This window comes from Balaenoptera ricei, chromosome 6 (genome assembly GCF_028023285.1).
Source record: "Balaenoptera ricei isolate mBalRic1 chromosome 6, mBalRic1.hap2, whole genome shotgun sequence".
NCBI lineage: Eukaryota > Metazoa > Chordata > Mammalia > Artiodactyla > Balaenopteridae > Balaenoptera > Balaenoptera ricei.
Window position 1 is genome coordinate 77,858,973 of NC_082644.1, and position 26,111 is coordinate 77,885,083.

General features: G+C 37.8%; 1 protein-coding gene across 5 annotated transcripts in view; it reads right to left on the reverse strand.

Moving 5' to 3' along the window:
- TRPM6 (transient receptor potential cation channel subfamily M member 6) overlaps nucleotides 1–26,111 on the reverse strand; it is a 211,052-nt gene that overhangs the window by 23,775 nt on the left and 161,166 nt on the right. For all 5 annotated transcript variants that reach the window (XM_059924924.1, XM_059924925.1, XM_059924926.1 and 2 more), the window contains 8 exons: nucleotides 25,021–25,214; nucleotides 22,036–22,168; nucleotides 13,421–14,553; nucleotides 13,163–13,275; nucleotides 8,016–8,139; nucleotides 4,591–4,682; nucleotides 3,210–3,268; nucleotides 1,402–1,427 (listed from right to left, as the gene is read on the reverse strand). In XM_059924924.1, the coding sequence (XP_059780907.1) occupies nucleotides 1,402–1,427; nucleotides 3,210–3,268; nucleotides 4,591–4,682; nucleotides 8,016–8,139; nucleotides 13,163–13,275; nucleotides 13,421–14,553; nucleotides 22,036–22,168; nucleotides 25,021–25,214 (1,874 nt within the window). The remainder of the gene's footprint in view (nucleotides 1–1,401; nucleotides 1,428–3,209; nucleotides 3,269–4,590; nucleotides 4,683–8,015; nucleotides 8,140–13,162; nucleotides 13,276–13,420; nucleotides 14,554–22,035; nucleotides 22,169–25,020; nucleotides 25,215–26,111) is intronic.

Here is a 26,111-nt window from a genome sequence, read left to right on the forward strand (position 1 = left end):
AGTAAATATATAGTATTATAGTATATTACATATATATTGAGAGAGTTAGGAAGCGTGGGAGACAGGGAGATTACTATTCTATATTATATAGGTTGGTTAGGAAAGACCTCTCTGATAAGGTGAAATGTGAGCAAAGACCCGAAGGCAGAGAGGGGGTAAGTCATATGGATAAATGAAGAGTATTCCAGGCAGAAGTAATGGCAAGTGCAAGCATCCTGAGGCAGGACCATACGTGCTGTGTTAAGGAGGAGAGAGTGGCCAGAGTGGACTGTGCCGAGAGCAAACGAGAGGGGAGAGTTGAAGGAGGGGGAGCAGATCAATAGGGCCTTGTAGACGGTGTTTGGACTTTGCTTTTACAGAGTGAGCGGGAACACCATTTGAACAGAAGAGTGACTCAATATGACTTTGAGTTTAAAAGTGTTATTCCAGCTGCTCTCTGGAAATAGAGCGACAGTTTGGAGGCCATCCTGTAATCCAGGGAAGAGGTGAAAAGTGATATGTGGGGGTAGCAAAGTGATCAGCTTCTCAATATATTTTGAAAGACTTACTGATGGGTTGGCTGTGGAAATGTGAGAAAATGGGAGTCAAGTACGATTGCAAGACTTTGGCCTCAGCAACGGGAAGGATAAAGTTATCATTTCCTGAGATGGCAGAGAAGGGAGGTGGAACATCTTGTTCCACATTTGAAGATGCCTTCTAGACACCACGTGGAGAGGGTAATAGGTAGGTGGTCACATTCTTCATGGAAGAAATATTGCATAAAAGGGCTCATTCATGAGCCTGGAAATTTGGACTGGGGCCAGACTCTCAAGAGCATTGAGAAAGAGTAAGGGATTTGCAGCCCATCCTATAGGTAATGGGAAGCCACTGAAGGTTTCACATAAGTGATGAAGGTGCCCAGTCTGTATCAAGGGGTCAGGAAGATGGAAAGGTACAGTTTGTGATGAAATTTGAAAGTAGCTAATGAGAGTGGCTTCACCAGGGAGGTGTCTCACCAAACTAGGCTTGGTCCTACTTAGCCACTTGGGGCATGGAGTCCCACTGAAGACATATAGGAAAGGAGATCCACATACAATCTTATGAATGGTTCTTAAATAGAAATGTGTTAAATGATGACAGTAAGAGTTGTTGAACAGTCTAAATGAGCTCAGTGGCTATACCCTCACTCACAGAGAAAACTAAAATCACAGTCAAAAACAGGTAACAAAAAATTTTAAACCAGACATCACTCCTGATTTATCTGGAGAAAGACATTCAACTTTCTACTTTTCTACCGAACTTGCTACTTTGTATAGTAAACAAAAATCATAAATAGGATTTCAAGAACTATAAAAGTCTGAGACAGCAGGAGAGTAAACCTCACCACTGATAAGATGAAAAAATAAAAATATAAAAACTTACTGTTAACTCCATTTGAACTTCTCAACCTGTTTGAAAAATTAAAGTTGTTTAGATAATGCTTCAAATTTTTCAATGATCAAAGAAAGGAAAAGTGTGTGAAACAGTAATAATATAATCTATAAGTATATATGTATATACATGTGTATATATTAGTTTGAAGGAAGAGTATTAGTTACATTTGACCCCTACCTTTAGAGAAACAGTTTACAGCCCTACAATTGTTTTCATAGAAGAATGAGCACCAGATATACATGTAATTAATTTACTGAGTAGGCCCTAAGCTAACTGAAAAGCAGTTGTTGGTTTTTGTTTTCAATTAGTTATGTGATCACACAACATATATAAGATTTAACTGTGTTTGTGTTGTTCTGGATCAATTAAACTAAAGGCTTCCTGAACTATGCAAAGCAGATGCCTACAAATGAGTCTGTGAATATCTCTGGACAAGCCAACAAATCAGTTTCATTAGCCCATATGGCCCCTAAATGTTCACAGGCTGAAATTAGCTCTCTTTAAATTGTTACATGCCCTGCTCAAGTGCACAAGTGGCCATGGGCAAGTTGGAATAAATACATTCGAAGAATATCTCCAGTATTTAAGGTCCTTGGGGAAGCAAGTACAATTACAATTATTGTTTAATTTCATGCTGCAATAACCCACTACTCTGCATGAGCACAAACTACTGAACCTTTGGGAGAAGAAACTCATGTGCACATTAAGGCTAGAGGCAGGCTTGCACAGAGAGACCTTGAGAGCTCCAGAGAAAAGGCCATCTCAAACAGAGCTGACTGCAAACTGACCGCCATATTCCACCTGCCTGGCATCAACGGGCCCTTTGTAGAGTACAGATGCTTTTGAATTCTGCTCCTGTTAACTCTAAGAATGGTTAATTTGATCTCAAGTCTATAAAAAGGTGAGTTCTCTATCTCCTCTCTCTAGCCCTGTCTTCCTTTCTCTCTGTCTCAATCCTTCTCAAATTGTTACTGTTTTGACAAACACTTAGGATGTTAAGGAGAAACCAAAAAGATCCATCTTATAAACTAAAAGGAAAATTTTGAAAAAAAAAACTAAAAAAATGATTTAGTCTTCATTCTAAGTCTTTTTATATTCAGTCAAGACAAATTTATTCCTACTTTTTAATGCAAATTTCACTCTTATCTATCAGAAAATATATGATACTCATTATTTCATGTGTGCTTTTTCAACACTAAAAAGACAAATGGTTAGGGACTTCCCTGGTGGTGCAGTGGTTAAGAATTCTCCTGCCAATGCAGGGGACACAGGTTCGAGCCCGGGTCCGGGATGATCCCACATGCCACGGAGCAACTAAGCCAGTGCGCCACAACTACTGAGCCTGCGCGCTAGAGCCCACAAGCCACAACTACTGAAGCCTGTGCGCCTACAGCCCATGCTCCGCAACAAGAGAAGCCACCGCAATGAGAAGCCCATGCACCACAACGAAGAGTAGCCCCTGCTCGCCGCAACTAGAGAAAGCCCGCGTGCAGCAATGAAGACCCAACGCAGCCAAAAATAAAATTAAATTAAAAAAAAAGACAAATGGTTAATTTGCTACAGTAGTACATGTATCATTATATTCTTAAAAGGCACTAAGGTGAGATCGTGTTGCCAGAAACAGGAAAACTAGGAGAATAAATAATTTTCATTCTTGCTAACACAAGAAAAATACTGTCATTGGACACACACTTTTTTTTTTCTCCTTTTCTGACCCAATTAAACCTTTATTCCCAATCCAGTTAAAAAAAATAAAAGCCAAAGATGCTTAAAGACAGACATTTAGAAATACTCACTGAGAGTTCCTATTGACCTTGGTGCTCCCTGAATTCCACAAAGAGTTTTTGCTTAGATCCTGGGCAGAAGGGAAAGGTCATTACATGTTCACCCAACTCTCTCCCACCCCAAGCTTCCAGTAATACATTTGCAGAACACACTCCTTGGAGGGTATAGTTCTTTTTTTCCCTTCCTCTAGGCTCAATATTTCTCTTACTAAACATGCAAGACTCAAGCTAGAAAGATGCATAATGTTAGCACAATATATGAGTAACTCAATGTGGTGACTGACCTTAACAGAAAGAATTACTTTTATGGGGACATCAAAGAGAAAATGTAATACATAACAGTTTTTACAAAAATGAGAGTGAACATATAACATCAGTTAATGACATGAAAGAAGAAAAGACGGTCAAAGTTGACAGGAAACATTGACCATTATTATATCCTATCATCAGATTATTGTTTCAGTTGATGATTATTTAGAATGTTACCTTAAATATATCTCATTCTATTTCTATACTCCAAGCATTACTCTAGGCATTTTCATTGGTGTTATTTTTGTTATCCACTATCAGTCTCGTAAGGACGGCATTAACCCCATTTTAGATATACAGGTAATGAAGCTCACAGGTTAATTGATGTATATAGCTTTGAAACCTAGGAAGTGACAGAGCCAGGATTTGACGGGGCAGACAGGTTCCTGCCTCCAATTACCTTCAAGTAGTCTTATATTTTACTTTCACAGATTGCATTCCGACAAGAACATCTGAGGTTGTTAGTATATGTTCATATAGTTCCCAAGGTCATAGAGGTAATATTCAAACCAAGACCAAGATTAGATTTTGGGGGCTAGTCTAACTAGATCACGCTTCCCTCATGGTGGATGGCAATAAAACAGGCACATATTTGCAAATGGTAAGAAAAACAGACTGCAAAATCAGTGGTAGAGAAACACTGTTAAGTCCTTTACCCTGCAATGTCCAAATCCCCTCCAACACATCTGCAAAGATGTTTGCTTAGCCTGTTTAATTAACCACACTAAGTGAGGCACTTACTACTTCAAGAAATAAACCATTCCATCCTTGGAAAGCTCCAACTGCTAAAAATTCCTTCTCAAATCAGGCTGAAATCTGTCTCCCAGTAGAGTCTATATGTTGATGTTAGCTCTACCTCTTAAAAGTGTATTGAAAATATCTTATTTTTCTTCCACATGGCAACTTTTATATATGCGAAAACAGTTTCAAAAATTCCTAAATTCTTTCTATTTCATGATAAAAATACCCAGGATAAATTACTGGGTGGATAAATTGCATAAAGGCGAACAACAAGGAAAGAATAAAGTGTGGGGACAAAGGGTGAGAAACTGAGCTTTTAAAATATCAAATAAAATGTTTTTACCTCTTGAGACTGCCTTACATAATCACTGACTTGTACAGAATGCCGTTCAGTTTCTCTACTTTTCATTTTCTGATATATGTAAGATTCTAGACCTTGTTAAAAGGAAGGAAAAAAATAGAGAATACGTGAAAACATGTTACACTTGAATCACAGTTCCAAATAAAAGATCTGAACACCGTGCATTCATCTAAATTGGAATATAGGGTTTTCTTCCTTTTTTTAGCAAGTTTTACCAAGATTCCTTTGTCCTTTTTGAGCTTTACTCAAGTGGTTGAAAGCTATATACCCTATTTCTATTCTTCAATAGTTACCTTCACATTTATAACAATTTATACTTCTCTATCAAAGAATTAAGTTATCCATAACCTGCCCTCCTATTAAACACCTTTAGTAATTTTTGCACACTTACCTTCCCCTGCACCCTATCATCCATGCCTTATTTAAAAATACATGAAATTTGAGGTCCAAACTGTTAGGAATTCTTCCTTAACAGCTGCATCAGGCATTACAGTAGGCTACTTAAAAAAGAAAACAAAACAAAAACAAAAGAAAGATAGAAAAGAATGCCAGCCAATAGTTTTAATTTTTATCCTTTTCTTAAAAAAATCTTGACAAGGATCATTACTGTTATTATTTTTTATACCTGGTACTTACAGAGTCACTGGCACATAGCAGGTGCCCAATAATAATTTAATAAATATTTGGTTGGATTAATTCTGAGAATAATACTTATTAAGAGTCCCTGGCTAAGGACATGGAAGCAACCTAAATGTCCATCAGCAGATGAATGGATAAAGAAGATGTGGCACACATATACAATGGAATATTACTCCACCGTAAAAAGGAACGAAACTGACACTAACGCATATATATGGAATCTAAAAAAACGGTACTGATGAACCTAGTGGCAGGGCAGGAATAAAGATGCAGACGTAGAGAACAGACTTGAGGACACAGCGGGGGAAGGGGAAGCTGGGATGCAGTGAGAGAGTAGCATTGACATATGTACACTACCAAATGTAAAATGCATGGCTAGTGGGAAGCTGCTGAACAGCACAGGCAGATCAAATGGATACTTTGTGACCACCTAGAGGGGTGGGATAGGGAAGGTGGGAGAGAGGCTCAAGAGGGAGGGGATATGGGGATATATGTATATAGCTGATTCACTTTGTTGTACAGCAGAAACTAACACAACATTGTAAAGCAATTATACTCCAATAAAAATGTGGAAAAAAAAAAAAAAAGAGTTCCTGGCTAAATGTAGGAAATAACCATTTAATTTTTTTCCTACTGTTTTATGCTGGAAAAAAAAAAAGTATACAGGAAATGCAAAAAAGCTACTGGAAAAAAAAATCAAAAAATTTCATGTATGATACTTTTCGTAACATCATAAAATTATGATAAATATGATTTCAATGATAGCACAGTATTATAATGAAAATTAAACAAACTATGCTTTCCTTTTTTTTTTTTTTTTAATTCTTTCCTTTTCATAGTTGATTTCCTCAGAACTTTACTTTTTGTCTTTAGAAAGATCTACCTGGGCTTCCCTGGTGGTGCAGTGGTTGAGAATCTGCCTGCTAATGCAGGGGACACGGGTTCGAGCCCTGGTCTGGGAAGATCCCACATGCCACAGAGCAACTGGGCCCGTGAGCCACAACTACTGAGCCTGCGCGTCTGGAGCCTGTGCTCCGCAACAAGAGAGGCCACGATAGTGAGAGGCCCGCGCACCGCGATGAAGAGTGGCCCCCGCTTGCCGCAACTAGAGAAAGCCCTCGCACAGAAACGAAGACCCAACACAGCCAAAAATAAATAAACAAATAAATAAAATTAAAAGAAAAACAAAACAAAGATGGCTCATGGCTGGCAAGCTTGCCTTCCACCAGCTTTAAAATCTCAGCTGAGAGAGAATGCCTCTTTAAAAAAAAAAAAAGAATGATCTACCTGATAGGGCACCTCCCCACCCTCAAAATTTTATTTTTTTTAAAATTCTTTTTAAATTAATTCTTAAGTCAGACAAGTTTTTAAAAAATAAAATTCTCAACCCAGACTGTGGTTCAAGTTGATTAGCCAGGCGCCTGGAGTCAGCCTAACTCCCTAAATCTTCTCTTCCTTTCTGATCATCAGATTTGAATGAGATTCTTTGCCAGAACCCTCCTGCCACTCCCCTCTTTCTCAGTTTGAAATTTTTTGGAAAGAACTTAAATAATTTGGGGGATGGGAGGGTGAGAGAGATGAGTGAAGATGGTCAAAAGGTACAAACTCCAGCTATAAAATAAATAAATACCTGGGGAGGTAAAGTACAGCATGTTGACTGTAGTTAACAATACTGTATTGTATATTTGAAAGTTGCTAAGACAATAGATCTTAAAAGTTCTCATCACAAGAAAAAATAATTGTAACTATGTGATGGATGTTAACTTATTGTGGCAATCGTTTTCAACACATACATATATCAAACCATTATGTTGTACACCTAAAAATAATACAATATTATATCAACCATATCTTTTATATTTTTTTAAAAAACATAAATAATTTATGCAAAAATGATGCCATGAGCAACTGCCCCTCCTTCAGTTGTGACAACCAAAAATGTCTTACAATGTCTTCAGACATTGTTGGTTGGGGAGGGGGAATCACCCCTTGGTTGAAAACCAGTGACCATAGAGCAAACGAAGTTTTAAAGAAGCATAGTAACATAGATTTCAATACAATATCTATTTGTACCTTAAGGTTAGTATTTCAAATAATTTTAAATATTTATGACTCCTTAATCACATAGTCCCCTCTGTTTAAAAATTAGTAAAGTTCTCTTATTATCAAATGCAAGAAGTTCAATGTTCAGTTCATTGCTCTTAATTCATAATCTGCCCTCATATATCCAGACTTATTTCACATTCTATGCCTAGCTCAGTCTTCATTCCTAGCTCATTGATCTGTCTTCTATCCTCTACAAACATCATTACAATTAAGCTTAAGAGATATTTGCCAGTGGAACAAACACTATATGTAAGCAGTAGTAAATAACCAACTACAACTCAATCCACTGAATTCTGTGTAAAGGTTCATATCAATGTCACTTGAACTTTAAAGAATTTGTAAAATTAGACAACCCCACCCATAAATCAGACTAAATGAATACTCTCTGATCCAGATTCAACAGCTCTGAATATGAGACTATCTAAATTTTAATTAATTTTAATTTTTCTTTTCTAAATTCTGACAACTATTCCATTAAGCAAATGGAAATTGCATCCCTTTCATAAAAACTAAAAGCAGAAAAGAGCTATTTTCCTAAGAGAGTGTGGTCATTCTCATCTCCCACTTGAAAGAACAGCAGGGACCGCCACTGGTCTAAAGATCACACCCTGAGGAAACACTACCAGAATTTTTGGGATTCAAGAGTGTAGACTGTTACATACTTATCTGATTAAATTTGGACACCGGAATCCAGTTCTTGCTGCAATTCTGTTCTTCTGAGATCTTATTTTCTCCTGGCTCTGGGTTCAGTTGGTCACTTTGAGAGCAGGTGTTGACTGTTATGACCTGGAGAGAAAAACACTTGTTGGAACACAGTGACATTAGTCTGAATACGTTTTGAATCACATTAATAGAGGTACTATGTTGAAGAGGAGTGGTTGTTAACATTGGCTACACATTAAAATCACCTTGAAGCTTTGAACTTCCATCACTCATGCTGGCAGGACCCAAGCATCCATGTGACTTTTCTATCTGCAGTCATGACTGAGAACCAGGGTGGGGAGCAGTTCTTAAACTTGAGTGTGCATCAGAATCACCCAGGACTGTGTTAAACCACAGATCACTGGGTCCCACCCTCAGGATCTGTGATTCAGTAGGTCTGGGGGGGGGGGAGAATTTGAATGTCTAGTATGTTTCCAGGTGGTGCTAAAGCTGATGGGAGACCACAGTTTGAGAACTACTGGTATAGAGCAAAACAACAAAAACGTAAGGGTTGGATCCAAAAGAACTTGTTAGAATTCTAGCTCTGTCACTTAGAAGCTATATGAACTGGGCAAATGATGTAATGTCTATGAGCTCCATTCCCTTCATCCTTAAAATAACAGATAGCCAATAATAATGGCTGCCTTATGTCCTTCCCAGGGGCAGAGAAGAAATGAGATAAATTGACAAACTACAAGACAACAAACAAATGCAAGTTATTAGTACTTGAGCTCAGTTATAATTTCTAGTTTAACTCTGGCCATTTTAACTATTTCCAAAATAACTCTATTTAAATTCATATTTTATGGGGTCCCAGCAATTCGTGGTATTTTCCCTGAAAGAAGAGTCTTTATCAAAGCTAAGTCTCTCCTCCAAAAGGTGATTTTACATAACTGATTCAATATTTACCTTTTTGCTTCTGCTTCTCATTCTAAAAAGAGTTGAGGTGCTTTGAAAAATGCATACATGTTATTATATGGAAAAGTATATGTAGAACAGAAATATGAAGCAGGGCACTAAGATCATGAAAAGTGAAGTCCTGCAGAATTGTCAACTCAGATCTAAGGCTTCCTAACAATAAACAAAAAGATTTACTGAATGCAAATGAAAACATAACATATCAGAATTTGTAGGATATAGCTAGAACAATGATTAGAAGGAATTTTATAGCACTAAATGCCTATACTAGAAAAGAAGAAAGTCTCAAATCAACGACCAAGACTTCTACCTTAACAAACTAGCAAAAAAAAAAAAAAAAAAAACAAAAAAGGAGCTAATTAAACCCAAAGTAAACAGAACAAAGGAAATAATAAGGAGCAGAAATCAATGAAATAGAATTCAAAGAAAAATCAATGAACCAAGAGCTGGTTCTGTGAAAAGATCAATAAAGCAGATAAACCTGTAGCCAGACTAATCATAAAACAAAAAGAGAAAACGCAAATATAAAATATTATGAAAGAGAGAAGTGATGTCACTACAGATCTCACAGACAATAAAAGGATAATAAGATAATATTATAAAAACTTTATGCCAATAAATTTAAAAACTTAAATGGACAAGTTCCTCAAAAGACACAAAGCACACTCAAGAAGAATCACGTAACCTGAATAGCCCTATATCTATTACAGAAATTGAATCTGTAGTTAAAACTTTCCCACAAAGATGGTTTCACTGGTTGATTCTACCAAATAAGTAAGATTTAAATAATATCTATACAAACTCACCCAGAAAAATGAAGAAGAGGAAACACTTCCCAACTCAGTCAATAAGCCCAGCATCACCCTGATACCAAAACCAGACAAAGATATTACAAGAAGAGAGATCTGAAGATAAATATTTCTCAAGAAAAAAGATGCAAAAAAATTGTATCAAGATTTTAGCAAAATGAATACAGCATCTAAAAAAGATAATACATCATGACCAGCTGCGGTTCATCCCAGCAAGGCTGATTTAATATTCTAAACATTACTTCTAACATTATAAAATTAATTAATATAATTCATCATATTAACATAATAAAAATGAAAAACCATCTGACCATATAGGTTGACACAGAAAAAGCATTTGACAAATGTCAATATCCATTAATAATAAAAATTCTCAGAAAAGTAAGAATAGAAGGCAAATTCTTCAACCTGATAAAGGACATCCACATAAAAACCCTACAGCTAACATCATACTTACTGCTAAAAGACTAAATACTTTCCACCTAAAGAGAAGAAACAAGGAAAGGCTACCTGCTTTCACAACTTCTATTCAGTATTGTACTAGAGGTACTAGCCAATGTAACTGGGCAAGAAAAAGGAATAAAATACATCCAGATTTGAAAGGAAAAAGTAATAGTATTTTCATTTGTAGATAACATGATCATTTATATAGAACATTCTAAAGAAGTAACAAAAAGAAAAACCCTACTCAAACAAATAAGTAAGTTTAGCAAGGTTGTAGGATACAAAATCAATATTTTAAAAATTATACTTGTATATACAACCAACAAATAATCAGAAGTTAATTTTTAATAATTGCATTTATAATAAAATTAAAAATTTAAGTACACAGAGATACATTTTAAAAATCCCTGTTCACTAAAAACTACAAAACATTGCTGAAAGAAATTAAAGACATAAATAAAGAGATACATCATGCTCATGAATCAGAAAGCTCATTATTGCTGAGATGCCAATTCTCCCCAAATTGATTCACAGCAATTCCACTCACCCCAGCAGGCTTCTCTGGAAAAACTGACAATCTGATTCTAAATTTATGTGGAAATGCAAAGAAACTAGAGTAGCCAAAACAACTTTGAAAAAGAAGAAAAAATTTGGAAGACCCACACACATGATTTCAAGACTTATTATAGTTATAGTATTTGAGATAGTGTGATATGATATAGACATAAAGACAGTCATATAGATAAACTGAATAGAATAGAGACTAGAAATAGATCCACCCATATTGTGGATCTATATGGTCATTTAATTTTTGACAAAGATGTCAAGGCAACTCAATAGGACCAAGATAATCTTTTCACCAAAAAACCTGGTATAAAAATTTGATATCTGTATTCAAGGAAGGAAGGAAAGTGGGAAGGAAAAGGGAAGGGAAGAAAGAACCTCAATCTTTCCCTATCACCATGTACAAAAATTAACTCAAAATGGGTGCTAGACCTAAATATAAGGAAAGGAAAAAGTAATAGTATTTTCATTTGTAGATAACATGATCATTTATATAGAAAATTCTAAAGAAGTAAAAAAAAAAAAAAAAAACCCTACTCAAACAAATAAGTAAGTTTAGCAAGTTTGTGGGATACAAAATCAACATTTCAAAAATTATATTTCTATATACCACCAACAAATAATCAGAACTTAACCTAAATATAGACCTAAATATAAAATTCCTAGAAGAAAACGTAAGAGAAACTCTTAGTGATCTTGGGTTTGGCAAAATTTCTTAAATATGATATGAAAAGCATAGACATTAAAGAAAAAAATCAAATATTGGACTTCATCAAAATAAAAGTGTCCTATGTTTCCAAGGACATTTATGAAAAATAAAAGGCAAGGGGGCTTCCCTGGTGGCACAGTGGTTGAGAATCTGCCTGCCAATGCAGGGAACACGGGTTTGAGCCCTGGTCTGGGAAGATTCCACGTGCCGCGGAGCAACTAGGCCCGTGAGCCACAACTACTGAGCCTGCACGTCTGAAGCCTGTGCTCCGCAATAAGAGAGGCCGCGATAGTGAGAGGCCCGCGCACTGCCATGAAGAGTGGCCCCTGCTTACCGCAACTAGAGTAAGCCCTGGCACAGAAACAAAGACCCAACACAGCCAAAAATGAATAAATAAATAAATATTTAAAATAGTGTGGGGGAAAAAAAAACTTTCCTTTAAAAATAAAAAAAATAAAAAAAAATTTTAGAAATAAAAGACAAGCCACCAACTGAGAGGAAATATTTGCAAAACAGATATCCAACAACAGGCTTATATCTAGAATAAGAAAAAAACAAAAAAAACTCTTACAACCTAAAAGACAAACAACCCAATTTTATTTATTTATTTATGGCTGTGTTGGGTCTTTGTTGCTGCGCACGGGCTTTCTCTAGTTGCGAGCGGGGGCTACTCATCGTTGCAGTGCACAGGCTTCTCACTGTGTTGGCTTCTCGTTGCAGAGCACAGGCTCTAGGCACACGGGCTTCAGTATTTGCAGCACATGGACTCAGTAGTTGCAGCACACGGGCTTCAGTATTTGCAGCACATGGACTCAGTAGTTGCAGCACGTGGGCCCTAGAGCACATGGGCTTCAGTAGTTGCAGCTCATGGGTTCTAGGGCTCGCAGGCTTCAGTAGTTGTGGTGCGCAGGCTCAGTAGTTGTGGCTCGTGGGCTCTAGAGCGCAAGCTCAGTAGTTGTAGCGCACGGGCTTAGCTGCTCTGCAGCGTGTAGGATCTTCCCGGACCAGGGATCGCACCCATGTCCCCTGCATTGCCAGGCGGATTCTTAACCACTGCACCACCAGGGAAGTCCCACAACCCAATTTTTTAAATGAACAACAGATTTGAATGGATATGTCACCAAAAAAGATATACAGATGGAAAATAAGCACATTAAAAGATACCTAGCAGCACTAGTCACTATGGAAATGCAAACGAAACCACTGTGAGATACCACTACACACCCACTAATATGCTAAAATTAAAAAGACTAAGCATACTAAGGATTGGCGAGGATGTGGACCACTGGAACTCTCAAACTACTGCTCATAAGCTGGTGGGGATGTATGTTTCTTCTAAAATTAAACAAATACTTAGTATAAGACTCTAGCATTCCACTTCTAAATATTTACCAAAGAGAAATTAAAACGTATGTCCACACAAAGACTTGTACACAAATGTTCATAACAGCTTTGTTTGGAATAGCCAAAAACTGAAAATAACACAAATGTCCTTCAACATATGAGTTGACAAATGAATTGTGGCAAATCCACTCTGCTGACTCTTAAATTTGCATCTTCATTCCTTCCAGGACAATGCTATTTTGTGTACATGGCACTTTAGAGAAAAACCAAGCTAAGTTAGGATACTACCTCAATTGCCAAAAACATAAAAGATACTTACTGGCACCTGTAGTCCTTGTGTTTTCTTCTTTTTCTTCGACAATTTCCTATCCTTGGTTAGCATTTTTGCTTTGATCCATTTTGACTGTCCTATCTCTGAGGATTTTGAAAGATCTGTAAGGGAAATGATTTACATGAGAAAGTGTAAGATGGTAGGCGGAACCATTTTGTTTCACAGAAAGGACTGACAGAATGGGGAGAATGAGAATGGTAGCAATGCAAGAATTTAATACTGGTTGTAAAAATGTTTACTTCTTACTTTTAATCTTACAGATCTTCAATTTCTCCTCTTTGTGCAATCTCAAACTCTGACTCCTAATGAAGGGCCTGTCTCTACGAAGGGGACTGATCCGAAGGGATGTGTTTTGCTGAAGCCATGGTCCCACCTCTGAGCAATCCCTCTGGGCCAATCTTGTTGAGTTATCAGATAGGGATCTGTCCCGGATCTGCCTCTGACATTGTTCAGTCTGCTTGGAGTCACAGTTACAAGTGGAGGCCAAGCAGGTTTGCCATTGTTTCTCGGTGCTAAACACACCAGTTTCATCACCTTCTGAAAATGCCCAGTTCACATATCCACCTCCAGTTTGCATGCTCTTGACTTGGGAAGGGAGGGAGGTCACTTTAATGGGTGCAGGTGTGCAAATCAATGTGGGTAGCACTTGCTCCCCCTTGTCTTGTCTGGCCGGTAACTGAGCAAGTGACTCATACTGCTCCTTGGTTTCCACCACTGAGCCCTGAGCTGAGACAACCGGGGTCTGCCATGTCAGATGAACAGGGACCTCACTCTGGGTGACATGTTCAGTTGCCAGCACATCTGTGCCTGCTTCCAAAGATGGTCTGGACAGAGGCAAGCTGGTTTCTGCAGAATAAGGAACTTGCTCTAGATGAGAAGGGACCAGGAGAAACTGGCCATACTTTGGGTGTGCTTGCCTGTTCAGGGACGCCCCAGAGGCAACTATACTATTTTCTGTTTCTTGCTCTTCCTGGTCATCTCTTACATTTGAAAACTTTCTGTCTGTAATCTCAAGAAAGGGCCCTGTCTGCACTCGTGGGGGATGCCAGCCTCTGGCCAGGCTCCGCAGCAAAGAAGGGGGCATGCTATAACACTGGTATTTCTTCTTTCCAGAGATCTCCAGGCTGCCTAGAACCTCTGCACAGATGACATTGCTCCAGCTGTGGGGAAGTTTTCTGCAAGTAGAATGCTTTCTGTTGGCCAGGAGGGCCTCATCCTCTTGTAAGGTGTCAACAGCAGAAAGGACTTTTAAGGTATCCACTGTCAGGGCAGAGAGGTCCTGCAGGTGTCCCACCTGGCTGTCCAAAGACAATAAGGAGTCCCTTATGAAAGACACCTTTTCATTCATTTCTTTCAGTTGGAAGCACATTTCTGTAACCCTAAGGGAAAAAGGGAGGGAGAAAACCAATAAACACAGTAAGCCAGTGGGAACTTGCCTTACTCTCTTCCTGTCCTGCTTCCATCCTTAGGTGGCTCCTCAGCCTAAGCCGCTTCCCAAAGTTAGGTCTGTCTCCTGCCTTCTTCTCTATCCAACACATACTCTCATCCCAGGTGATCTCACCCACTCCTGTAATTCCCACTATCACCTTAATAAGGAAAATTACAAATTGTATTTCTACCCCTTATTTCTCTCCAATATTTCAGAGCCACATTTCCAGCTTCCTGCTAGTTATCCCTTCAATCATCTCATCAATCAGCCCATTTGTATTCATTAATACATTCGTTAATTTACAAGGCAAACATTTTAATATCTCTTATTGTCAAGCACTGTGCTATTTTGGTAGAGAAAGGAAATCCTGAGGAAGAAACTAGAATGATAGGAACAGAATCAATAATCAAATACATAGTTAGAAAAAAAAAAATTACAGATCTTTTAGAATAATATTCCAAGTCTACAGTACAACCAGGCATCCCAACTTTCAAACAAAACCCATTTTAAGAGACCTACATTCAGAGAAAGCCCGAGGCAAATTTTTAAATGACTTTGAATACTTTAACCCAAAATTATGATGTCTAGCCATTGATTCATGTAAAAGCAACACAAGGCACCTTCAGCTATGCAAGTACAAAAGTAAATTGCAAGTAGAGTCAAATTAAATGTAACAATTGATTTCATTTAGAGAATTAGAAAGAACAAAGAAAATATATGTGTATATATCTTTGTAAATACCTCTGTATGGGGATACGTTTTGTTTTGTGTCCTCCCCACTGCCCCAAAAGGTATGTTGAAGTCCTAACCCCCAGTACTCCTAGAATGTGACTTTATTTGAAAGTAGGGTCTTTACAGAGGTAATCAAGTTAAAATAAGGCCATTAAGGTGTGCCATAAGCCTATACAACTCATATCCTTATAAAAAAAGGGAAATTTGGACATAGAGGGAAGACAGTGTGAAGATACACAGGGAGACGACCACCTTATGACTGGAGTGATGCATCTACAAGCCAAGGAACACCAAGGAGTGTCAGCAAACACCAGAAACTAGAAGAAGCGAGGAAAGATTTCTTCCCTAGAGCCATCAGAGAAAACATGGACCTGCCAACATCGTAATTTCGGACTTCTAGCCTCCAGAACTGTGAGATAACAAATTTCTGTTGTTGTAAGACACCCAGTTTTTGGTACTTTATTATGGCAGCCCTAGGAAATTAATACAGTTATCTAAGCTTAACAATCAATAAAATAAATTACAAAATACATATATTGTGGTTACCTAAAATGAAACTCATACACATGAAAATAAAACACAAAATTTTAAAACAAAAAATAAACAGGAAATTATTCTAACAAATACAGTGAGGTGTTTGTATCCCTTAAGTAGTCAAAAGTTCTTACAAATTGTTGAGGAAAAAAAAAATAAAGACCCCAAAGGACATGAATAGATAATTCACAAAAGATAATGAAATGTGGTAAAATATCCAATCTCATTAGGTAGGCAGAGAAATTATCAATAAAAATAAGACAACAATGAGTTTGTCTACACTGTAACATTTTTTTAACCTAGCAAATTTTAAAAAAGAGATTTAGTGACTCAAGGTTGGCAGGGATGCAAACTTGGAACGTTCAAATAGCCAAGACAAATAAAGAGGCAGGAATTTTACTATGCTAAGGCAGACAGATGAGATAGAATATTACGCAGCCATTAAAAATCATACTTACATTGTTAATAGTCATTTTCTTTGTCTATTTCTGATGGTAGGGGTGGGGATGTGGATGTCTGTTGTGTTCTGCATTATATACTTTTAAATTTGGTATAAAAACTTTGTAAGTCAAGAAACAATAAAAATTAAAATATGTTTACAAGGAATATTTAATTATTTGGAGAAATGTTTTTGATGTGTAAGGTGGGTAGGGGGACAAAATGCAAACCTGTATAATTTTAACTAAAAATATATGGAAGACTAAATGGAAAAAGACCAAATTCTTCACAGTGGACTCTAGCTTATGACATTTTTTTTCTTTCTTTTCTCCCTGTTTCATTCTTTTATTTGGAGGAAGGAGTATACTTTCCAATTTCCCTATAATGAAAATCTTTGATAAACAGGAATAAAGGGAAAAATTCCGAGGGAGGAAACCAACAGTTTCATGGCTGACATGACCGTATGCAGAAATAACAAACTGCCCCCAGTCTTATTTGAGGGCTGTGAAAAGCAGTAATTATACCATGAAGAGCTTAACACTCAGCTGTAGCAAGCACTTCCCAAAATAGTGTTAGTCATCCCCTCTCTAGAATATATCTCAAGTCACATGGATTGAGAAATCTTCCACTTCTTCCTGGAAGCTTTGTAGATAGGAGTTAAAGAATAAAGAGGATGGTATAATTTTGATTATCACCTATGTGGGTGGAACCCTCTCTTTCTTGCTTCAACTTCTATAACTCAGCAGAGCCTTAGTAAAGGCTTCTTGACCTTCTGGAACCTATAAAACTAGAATTGGCAAGGATGATGAAGAAAAGAGCACAAAATATATGTATATTCCCTTCCAAATATGCTTAATTAGAGCCTCTTCATCTAGTGCACTGTTTCAACTAATCCAAAAACTGTACAGTCCAAACAGCAGTAATGGAGACTTATTAAGTTCCATTAGCAGCAGTCACATGGAAGGGATACAATAGACACCAGCAACTATTCACAGCGACAGGTAACATTGCTACAATAGAGACTTAGACAAATAACCGGGTCCCTCTCAAATCAGGCCCTCTTGCTTTCATAGGCACTTCTTTTCTAAAGCTCAATGTCCTATGAAATATATTTTAATTATATTCCTCAGCCACCATCTACATTATTTTAATCTAGTCTTTTAGTCATTCTGACATGTAAAAGAAATTCTCGTAATTTTAGTTTCCTCTGTGCAAGGTTTGAGGGTGGTGGGAAAACCAGTATGGTTATTATTTCATTGTGGGTCTCTGGACCAGATATTGTAAAATGAAATTATAACAAGTATGATTATAATCATCATGATAATCATAATATTCACTGAGTGCTCATTATGTGCCAGGCATTTTACATTATTTTATTTAATCCACATGACCACCCTACAAGGTAGGCATTACTACTATCCCTTCATGAAAAGAGGTCACATGGCCAGTCACACGGTCAATGACAGGGTGAGGCTTCAAAGCCAGAGAGTGTGGCTCCATATTCAATGGCATCAACCACTGCACTCCAGCACCTCTCAGCAACTCAGCAGGGATCCAGGCAAAGTTCTATTGGGGTCCTAGAGTCCCATGAAGGGGTAAATGAATTGCACCCACATTTTCCATGCTGGGAGTTGTTCACAAAGGTTTCTCAGTAAGGTTTCATGGCGAAATGATTACAGGACCGGCTCAAACTGTAACTCTACTGAGTCACAATGCCCATTATGATAAAGTGTTTAAACTTTTTTTAAATGTAGTACTTCCCAAATATGACATACCCAAACATGCTTAATATGGGAAAATACCTAGTTAACATCTTACTCCATAGGACAGAGAGAGGAAAAACACTGGCTTACGTAACTAGGGACAAAAAGTAGCTGGCGTTCCAAATAGAGAAAGTAAGATATGAAACAGCCTTAATATGTTCTCCTTCCACTTTTACAATTCACTTAACTCTATAAAGATATAGGTGATCTCTTCTTCAGAGGTAGGCAAACATGCAAATATCTTCCTAACTTCCTTTCGCTCCCTCTTCAAACTGCTGCTCAGTTACCACTGGAAAATATTCTTCCCTCTCTCCCATACTTCATTTACAAGGTCCCCAGAATGACCTCAACAAGGACAACCATGTAAAAAGAGGGCTGGTGAGACAGCTCTATCAAGAAGGAAAATTGATCGACTGTGTTTTGAAGTTAAATTAGGGCTTCATAATCAAATGCTAGAGCCCTTGAAAGCATCTAGAATATTTTTCAGAAGCTACATAACCATCTACCATCTAACCCTTCTCTACTCAAATCCCAAGAAAAAAATTCAAGATAAATGTGATAGCATATGACGATTACTGGTGTTCAGTTTACTATTAGTATTATTATTATTAATTATTATTATTGAATTACTTTTTTTAAATGTCTGGTTCTCAAATTTTTACTCTGTATTCACTTGACTCATGATACTACCTTCTCCTGGTTTTCCTTATACTCTTCTGATCAATTATTTTCAGTCTTCTCCATGAGTTCCTCTTCCTCGGTCCATTATACAGGTGTTGACACCTCGCAGGGTGAGACCCTCAACCCGCTGAGTCGCCTCACTCCACTTGCTTCCTGAGCATAAGCGCTTCCTCTGTCATAATTTTATTTTCCTAAAATAGGCAGATGACTCCCAAATTTCCTTGTCCAGTTCAAATTTTGCCCTAGGGCTTCAGATTCACATATGTAAAGCCTTCCAGACATCTCTGGATAACTGCACCACCAGAATCTCCGGCTCAACAAAATCAAACCTCATTGCTTTCCCTCCACACCCTCCCTGCCATGCATTTTGTACTCTTTATCCTTTAGTGCCAACTTTCACATAATTACCCTGCTACAGATATGAGTCATCCTGGACTTCAACCTCTCCCTTATTGCCACAGCCAGTCCTTAACTCACCTCTTGAACTGTCCTCTCTAAATATGCCTTTATCCTCTTTGCTATGGCCTAAATGTTTGTGTCCCCACCCAAAATTCACGTTGAAATCCTAACCCTCAACAGTGATGGTATTAGTAGGTGGGGCCTTTGGGAGGTGATTAGGTCATAACAGTGGAGCCCTCACGAATGGGATCAGTGCTCTACTTTTTATAAAAGAGACCCCAACAGAGCTCCTTAGCCCCTTCCACCAGGTAAGGACACAATGAGAAGTTTGTATCCCAAAGAGGGCCTTCACCTGACCATCCTTGCACCCTGATCTCAGTCTTCCAGCCTCCAGAACTGTGAGCAGCAACTTTCTGCTGCTTATAAGCCACTCAGTCTATGGTATTTTGTTACAGCAGATCTAATGGACTAGGATCCCTTCTTTCAATGCTACCACCAATTTGGCTAGCCCTTGGGCGTCATCTGTCTGCTGTATCAATCTCTCGCGTGGTCTCCCTAGTTCCAATTCTGACTCCTCAAATCCATATGGTAACAACCTAGAAGGTAAATCTGTTTGACCACCTAAAATTTTTCCTTAGTTTATAGTGTAAAGTGAAGGGCTCTCCGTGATCTTGTTCCAGTGCATAATATTGGGGGGCGGAGGTGCCTATCTTGACCCATCTTATCTATTTACATCCCTTTTCTTAAGGTTTGGAAGGGAATCTGTATTTTAGAAGAAATTATACTCACAAAATTGGAGTCTGATTTTACATAATAATAGATAACTTTCACTGCTCCCTTACTATCCATTAGCACACTGCCACACAGTTCATCTATATTATCCCATGGAATCCTCACAACAACTCTAAAAGGTAGGTCTATTTTTGTGTCCATTTTACAGAGAAGAAAACAAGGCCCAGAGTAAACTTGCCCAAGTACGCATAGCTAGAAGCAGGACTTCATGCCGGCTCTGTAAACTCCTATCTGGGTACATGTTTCATACAAAGCAGAACCAAGCTGGCCCGCAGGACTCAATGAGCATAGCTACAAAGGAGGCAGAATGTGTGGAAAAGGGAAAGGGAAAGAAGGAAGCTCACAGAGTTTTGGCCTAAAGATATTATTTAAGTAAAACAGAATGTTGTGGGTTCACAAATTGTTACTTGATACTCAATTTTTTCCTCAATATTAAAATTTGATCTGAAATTCAATCAGCTACCTAAAACGTATTTACATAAATATGGTATTAATTTTAAAAGTTCAGAAATAAGTCATATGCCCAAGGTGACCATTTAGAAAGTTCTTAATGTGATTCAATTTTAAATAAAGCCATATTTAAAGATTCACTATCTATCTATTTGGACATCAGAAAATATATATGCATAATTAGGTATAACATTTTATAGTCAGGTCCGTGTGTTATTTAGTAAGAGAACACATTTAACTTCTGCCAATTTGCTTCCAATTAAGAAAGCAATGCTGCATTTTAAAAAATGCATATAATCACGGGGACTTAGTTAATAATACTGTATTGTACATTTGAACGCTGCTAAGAGAGTAGACCTTGAACACTTCATCACAAGAAAAAAAAATTGTATGGTGATGGACGTTAACGAGACTCACTGTGGTGATCATGTCACAATATACAAGTATCGAATCATTATGTTGTATACTTGAAACTAATATAATGTTATATGTCAATTATTTCTAAATTTTTAAAATGCATACAATCACATGCAGTCCATATTTTGATCCAGTGCTGTGTACCCGTGATTAGTGGCACATGTACAGCAGCTCTGACCTACGGGCTTCTACGTTTGTCCACTTTCTCCAACACGCCTCCTCTTTCCTCAAACCTCTGAATGGCCCCCCCAAATCACACACACCCACAGACACCCTCAGCTGATGACTGCCGTGAGATCTGCGTCCCCGCAGCCTGGTTGCATCTTCTGGAGCACTCTCCATATTCTCTCCTGGTCCCCACCGTTAACTGCCCTTCCTGAGGACTTCACTCAGCAAGTCACCTCCTCCCTCCGGCTCCTGCAGTTTCTCCCTTGCTGGTAGATCTTTTCCAGGAACAAATATATTACTTTTATTATCTACACATGAAACAAAACAAAAGAACCGCACCATGTCCCCATACCCCTCTTTACCTCCCTTCAGAGTAAAACTTCTTAGAAAATCTGCCTCTAATCACTGTCTCTACTTCTATTCACCCTCCACACGCTTCAGTGAATCTGCCCTCAACTCCACTGCACAAGTGCTAGTCAGGCGCCCCGAGACTATGACTCCATGATTCCCAGTGCAACCAGCACCCTGCTGCTCCTGGACTCACCTGCATCCACGTTTGCTGCTCCAGCCCACCTCCCTCAAGTCTCTCCTCCTCAGCTGCCTCAGAGCGACCTTCCTGCACCAGGCTCCCAAAACGGTCCAACCCAACCCCCAACTCCAGCAGACCTTCACCACGATCCATCTCTATTCCCTTATACTACTTTTTTTCCCCTTCATTGCTCTTTTACTGTCTGACATTAAATTACATATATCTTTTTTGTCCTTCACTCCACCCCCACCCCTCCACATGCACGCACTAGAATGTGAATGCTATGAAGGAAGGGCCCCTGCTCTCTTATTCACCATTTATCTCCACTAACTTAGAAGACTGCCTGGAACATAGTAGATGCTCAATAAATGTGCACTGATTGCATGAATATTATACGATACTAGAGAAAATTTTAGAAAATCAAAACCTCTGGGTTTTAAAAGTAGACCTTTCTACTTTTTTCAGACATTCTAGTAGAATCAGGTTTAGGTAGCAGTTTACAGGGTGAAAATACATATATAACATTTACCTTTCTGACGTCACTCGGATTCGTTCCTCACAACTACAATTCAGACCTTCCATCTTCTCATGGAAGTATTTTTCCACACACTGTTCTTCAAAACTGTGAAGTTTTTTCAGATCCTCCTTACTCAGGTAGAGTTCTATGGAAATAAGTATAGTGCATAAAAAGAATCATTATTCATCCTCCATAGGAAGCTGGTACAGCGTCTGAGTGACTTTTCTTCCATTGGTGTTAAAAATGGATAAAACCATAGCTTGCATGATAATAGTTTGCTGCCTTGTCACACTGTATTCCTAATATTAATTGGGAAGCACTATGTAGAAATAACTGGAAACACCAGGCTGGGTCTTTCCTTTTTGTCCTATAAACAGATGTGGGAATTTGAAGGTGACTCGTGGAACAGATACTTTATCTTCAATATTTTCTTAAATTAGAATACTTTTACACATAAAAATTCACCACATTTATATGCATATGGAAGTTCCCCCACCAACTGGTTTATCTGTCAAAATGACAATAAGTAACCTACAGGTTAAAATCAAGGTTAGAAGAAGTCAAAGTCTGTTGAAATTAATCCAGTAAGTATAAGAAAGTTTTACCTTGTTGCACTGAGTTTATATATACACTGAGTTTGTATATACTAAGTTCTTCTATTGAAGAAAGAGACATTATGACCAGTCAATGGCCATTCAAGGCTATACTTCTTCCTTGACAATTATAATTAATTCATTAAAAGACACATCATTTCATGATGTTATGAAACTAATGCAATTCTACATCAAACTTCAGCAATCACATTTGGTCTACCACCTTGACTCTTACTCTGACCTAGCAGAAAAATGCATTATCTTTTGAGCAAGTTTCTAATACTTGTTAAATATAAAAATGATGTTGCAAAAAGGGTAAAATTGGAATATTCTTTTCCTTCAATCATTTCACCTAAATTAGGAAAAAAAAAAGAACCATTAAAGTTCTCCAGAATTTATTAGAAATGCAAATGTTCTGTAATTTTCCAATAAAATGAGAGACAAAAATATTCATTTTAAAAGATAACTAAAAGAAAATACTCAGCCATAAAAGGTGTTCACAACTCAAAGGTACAATGTTTTCTGATTTTTATGGCTTGGAAGCATCTTTCAGACACCAAAAAAATCCCCATCCCCACTCAACTCTAAATGTGTGTTTGCACTAAAGAATCTTGTATGAGTAAGGAACATTAGAATTGTATGATTTGAGCCTTCTGTGGATTCCTAAGAGCAAACACCCCACAGAGCAGTTCCAGTGATAGGTGCAGCTTGCAGTATGTGGCACGTTCTTGTGACTGTCCACCAGGTGGCACTGCTGCCCCATGTGCAAACATCTTGATCCTCAATACAGAGAATCAAAGGCAATCTCACACAAATTCAAGAATTTCCCAGAGTTCAGGGTGAATGCACCTCTGTCCATCAGAATATTTCCTCGAGTTTTATAACCGAATCATCCTATAAACTCAGATCAAGGTAAGCCCAGGAAAGCGTTGTTTGTTATCGTGCTAGAAAACGGGGCCAAATCCTAGTTAATCCCAGGATCTCTCAAGTGGTTCACACTCTCCTGTTAGATTACAGTTGTTCTGGGATGGCACTCCATTAGAAGCCGGGAAATTATAATATAATTATAAGCCTTTAAATTAACTTCAGTTGTGCTTTGACTTCCATATAAAGGCTGAATCTCTTAGGGGAAAGAAATGGAACAGAAAAATAAATCACCAAGTGACTGAAGAGAAGAAAAATACTTCACGGAGCCAACTACAGCAGGAGCAAAAGCATGTCACCCTGTCAACCTTGTGATAACATCTGTCCTCCTAAGGGCCCACCGAAATGTATAAACAGTCCACAATCCCTTATCTGAAACTCCTGGAACCAGTCCATTTCAGAATTAAGAAGTTTTCTAGTTTTGGAAAGGTAATATAGTGCATATGCCATAAATGAAGTAAAATCCCTAGTTGTAGCTAGGGCAATACCCTGAAATCAAACACATCATTTCTGCAGCAAAAATCAATGAATATCCATACTACAAGGGATAAAGAGTATAAATGGCTTACATTAGTCCCGTTAGCCTCTTCTGTCCAAATGAGTCTTTCTCCAACTTATGAAGAAAAAGACTTTCCATTTTCAAATGTATTTTGAATTTAGGGATTGAGATAAAGGATTGTGAATTTATGCTATCCATTTCCTCTATATCTAGGAATTATCTAGAAATGGGCCTAGTACCAGTGGGCCTAGAGGAACTACAAAAGATCTCTGAACCACAAGAAGGAATGTTCTCTTATGACAATTAGTATGACAGTCATATCATGCAGGCGATATATGGATAAGCAAAATGAACTAGGAAAATCTCAAAATATGTCGAGTTAAGCTTTGCCAAAAAAAAAAAAAAAAAAAAGAGAGAGAATCCACATTTCTGCATCCTGAGTTGAAGTTCTTGAAAATATGAAACATCTATAAAGAATCACCTCCATATTCAGTAGATTAGAGAACCAGAGAGCCATGATTCTGGTGAATAAATTAAGCAAAGTCTGGTTTATCTATTTCCCTTAGTCCACAAGACCTTCTGTATCCTTTCGATTTGGATTCCATCTTCAACAACAGGGAAATAAGTATGGGTCACTCTGACTACTCTCTAGGAGTTATTCTGACGTCTTCCCAGCTAAGCAGAGTAAAAACACAGGGTTTTCCAGGTGACAAAAAGCCTTTACACATTCAAGCAGAGATTCTGTTCCTACCTATTCCTTTCTTTCAAAGTATCAGCTACTTTTCGCGAAAGGTACTACAACCACGTAATGAGATCCATGTATTTACTTAGACCCAGGTGCTCAGCTGATACTCTTTTGTCAGTTAACTCCCAGAGCCTTCCATCCTGTGCCCTGAATTTAATTGACAACGTTCCAGGTGTCTTCACCTTGGATCTCCACTCTTGCTCGCTCTTCCTCCTGCCCCACCAATGAAAACTTACTTAATCCAACATCACCCTCTTCTTGGTCATTTGGAGCTTGGTGATGGCAAAGACGGCGAAGGAGGAGACCAATGTGACTCAGCACGATAAAAGGCGGGGGCAGCCAAGGCTTCTCGTGGTAGGTCATGATGTAGCGATAGCGATTGTATTTCCACAGGTTATTTGAAATGGATTTCAGATCTATGTAAACGTTACTGTAAGTTGTAGTAAGAGAGGGACAGTGTTTTAATATGGAATCCTGAAACATAACAGTAAGATTATTGCTTTATTTTCCAACTTTTATGATTGGTTCGCCTGACATGGATGGTAGTTAGTCAATAAAAATAATATCCATTGCATTTACGATTCTTCTTCAACCAAACAACATACATTAATCACCTTCTACAATAAAATTTGCTAATCAGAATAAGCAAAAGGTAGAAATTACAATCAGAGAGAAGAAAATGCCAACATTTTAAATGCAATGAACAGAAACTGTCCTCTAGAAGTAACATTATTCTTGATTCACCATCTCTTCTCACATAAGATCTTTTCAGTCCATAATTCATCATTCATGGTAAACAGCTTTAATGTCCCTCTATATCATCAACCTTATGAAGAGATTCTCCTAATGTCAAATGTGAGAAGTGCTAGAATAATCCTAGTTAAAACATTCAAACGAAAGAATATTAATGGAGAAGAAGAGATGGAAGAAAAATCAATTCATCCTAAAATAAGTCAATAAGCAGAGCTTCGATTCAGCAGCTAGATCAATTATTTACATTAACCTTACAATAAAAGTGACTCCTTATTGGTAGGCCACCTTGGGATTTTTCTCCCTTTAATTATATCAATTATAATATGCAGATAGTGCAGTAAATATGTTGATATTATAGAACTTGTAATAGAAGTTGTGGTGAGTGGTACAAATTCTCAAACAACATATCACCCTTAACTATTTAACTTTAAGTCTATAACATGATGTGGGTGGGGAGGACACAATGGAATATCCATCATAATATTTTGCTTAGGCTAATATGTAATTTATTTTCTTTAGAGAAAGATGGCAGAGAAGTACTTGAGAAGGGCAGCCACATTTGGCAAATAAAAAT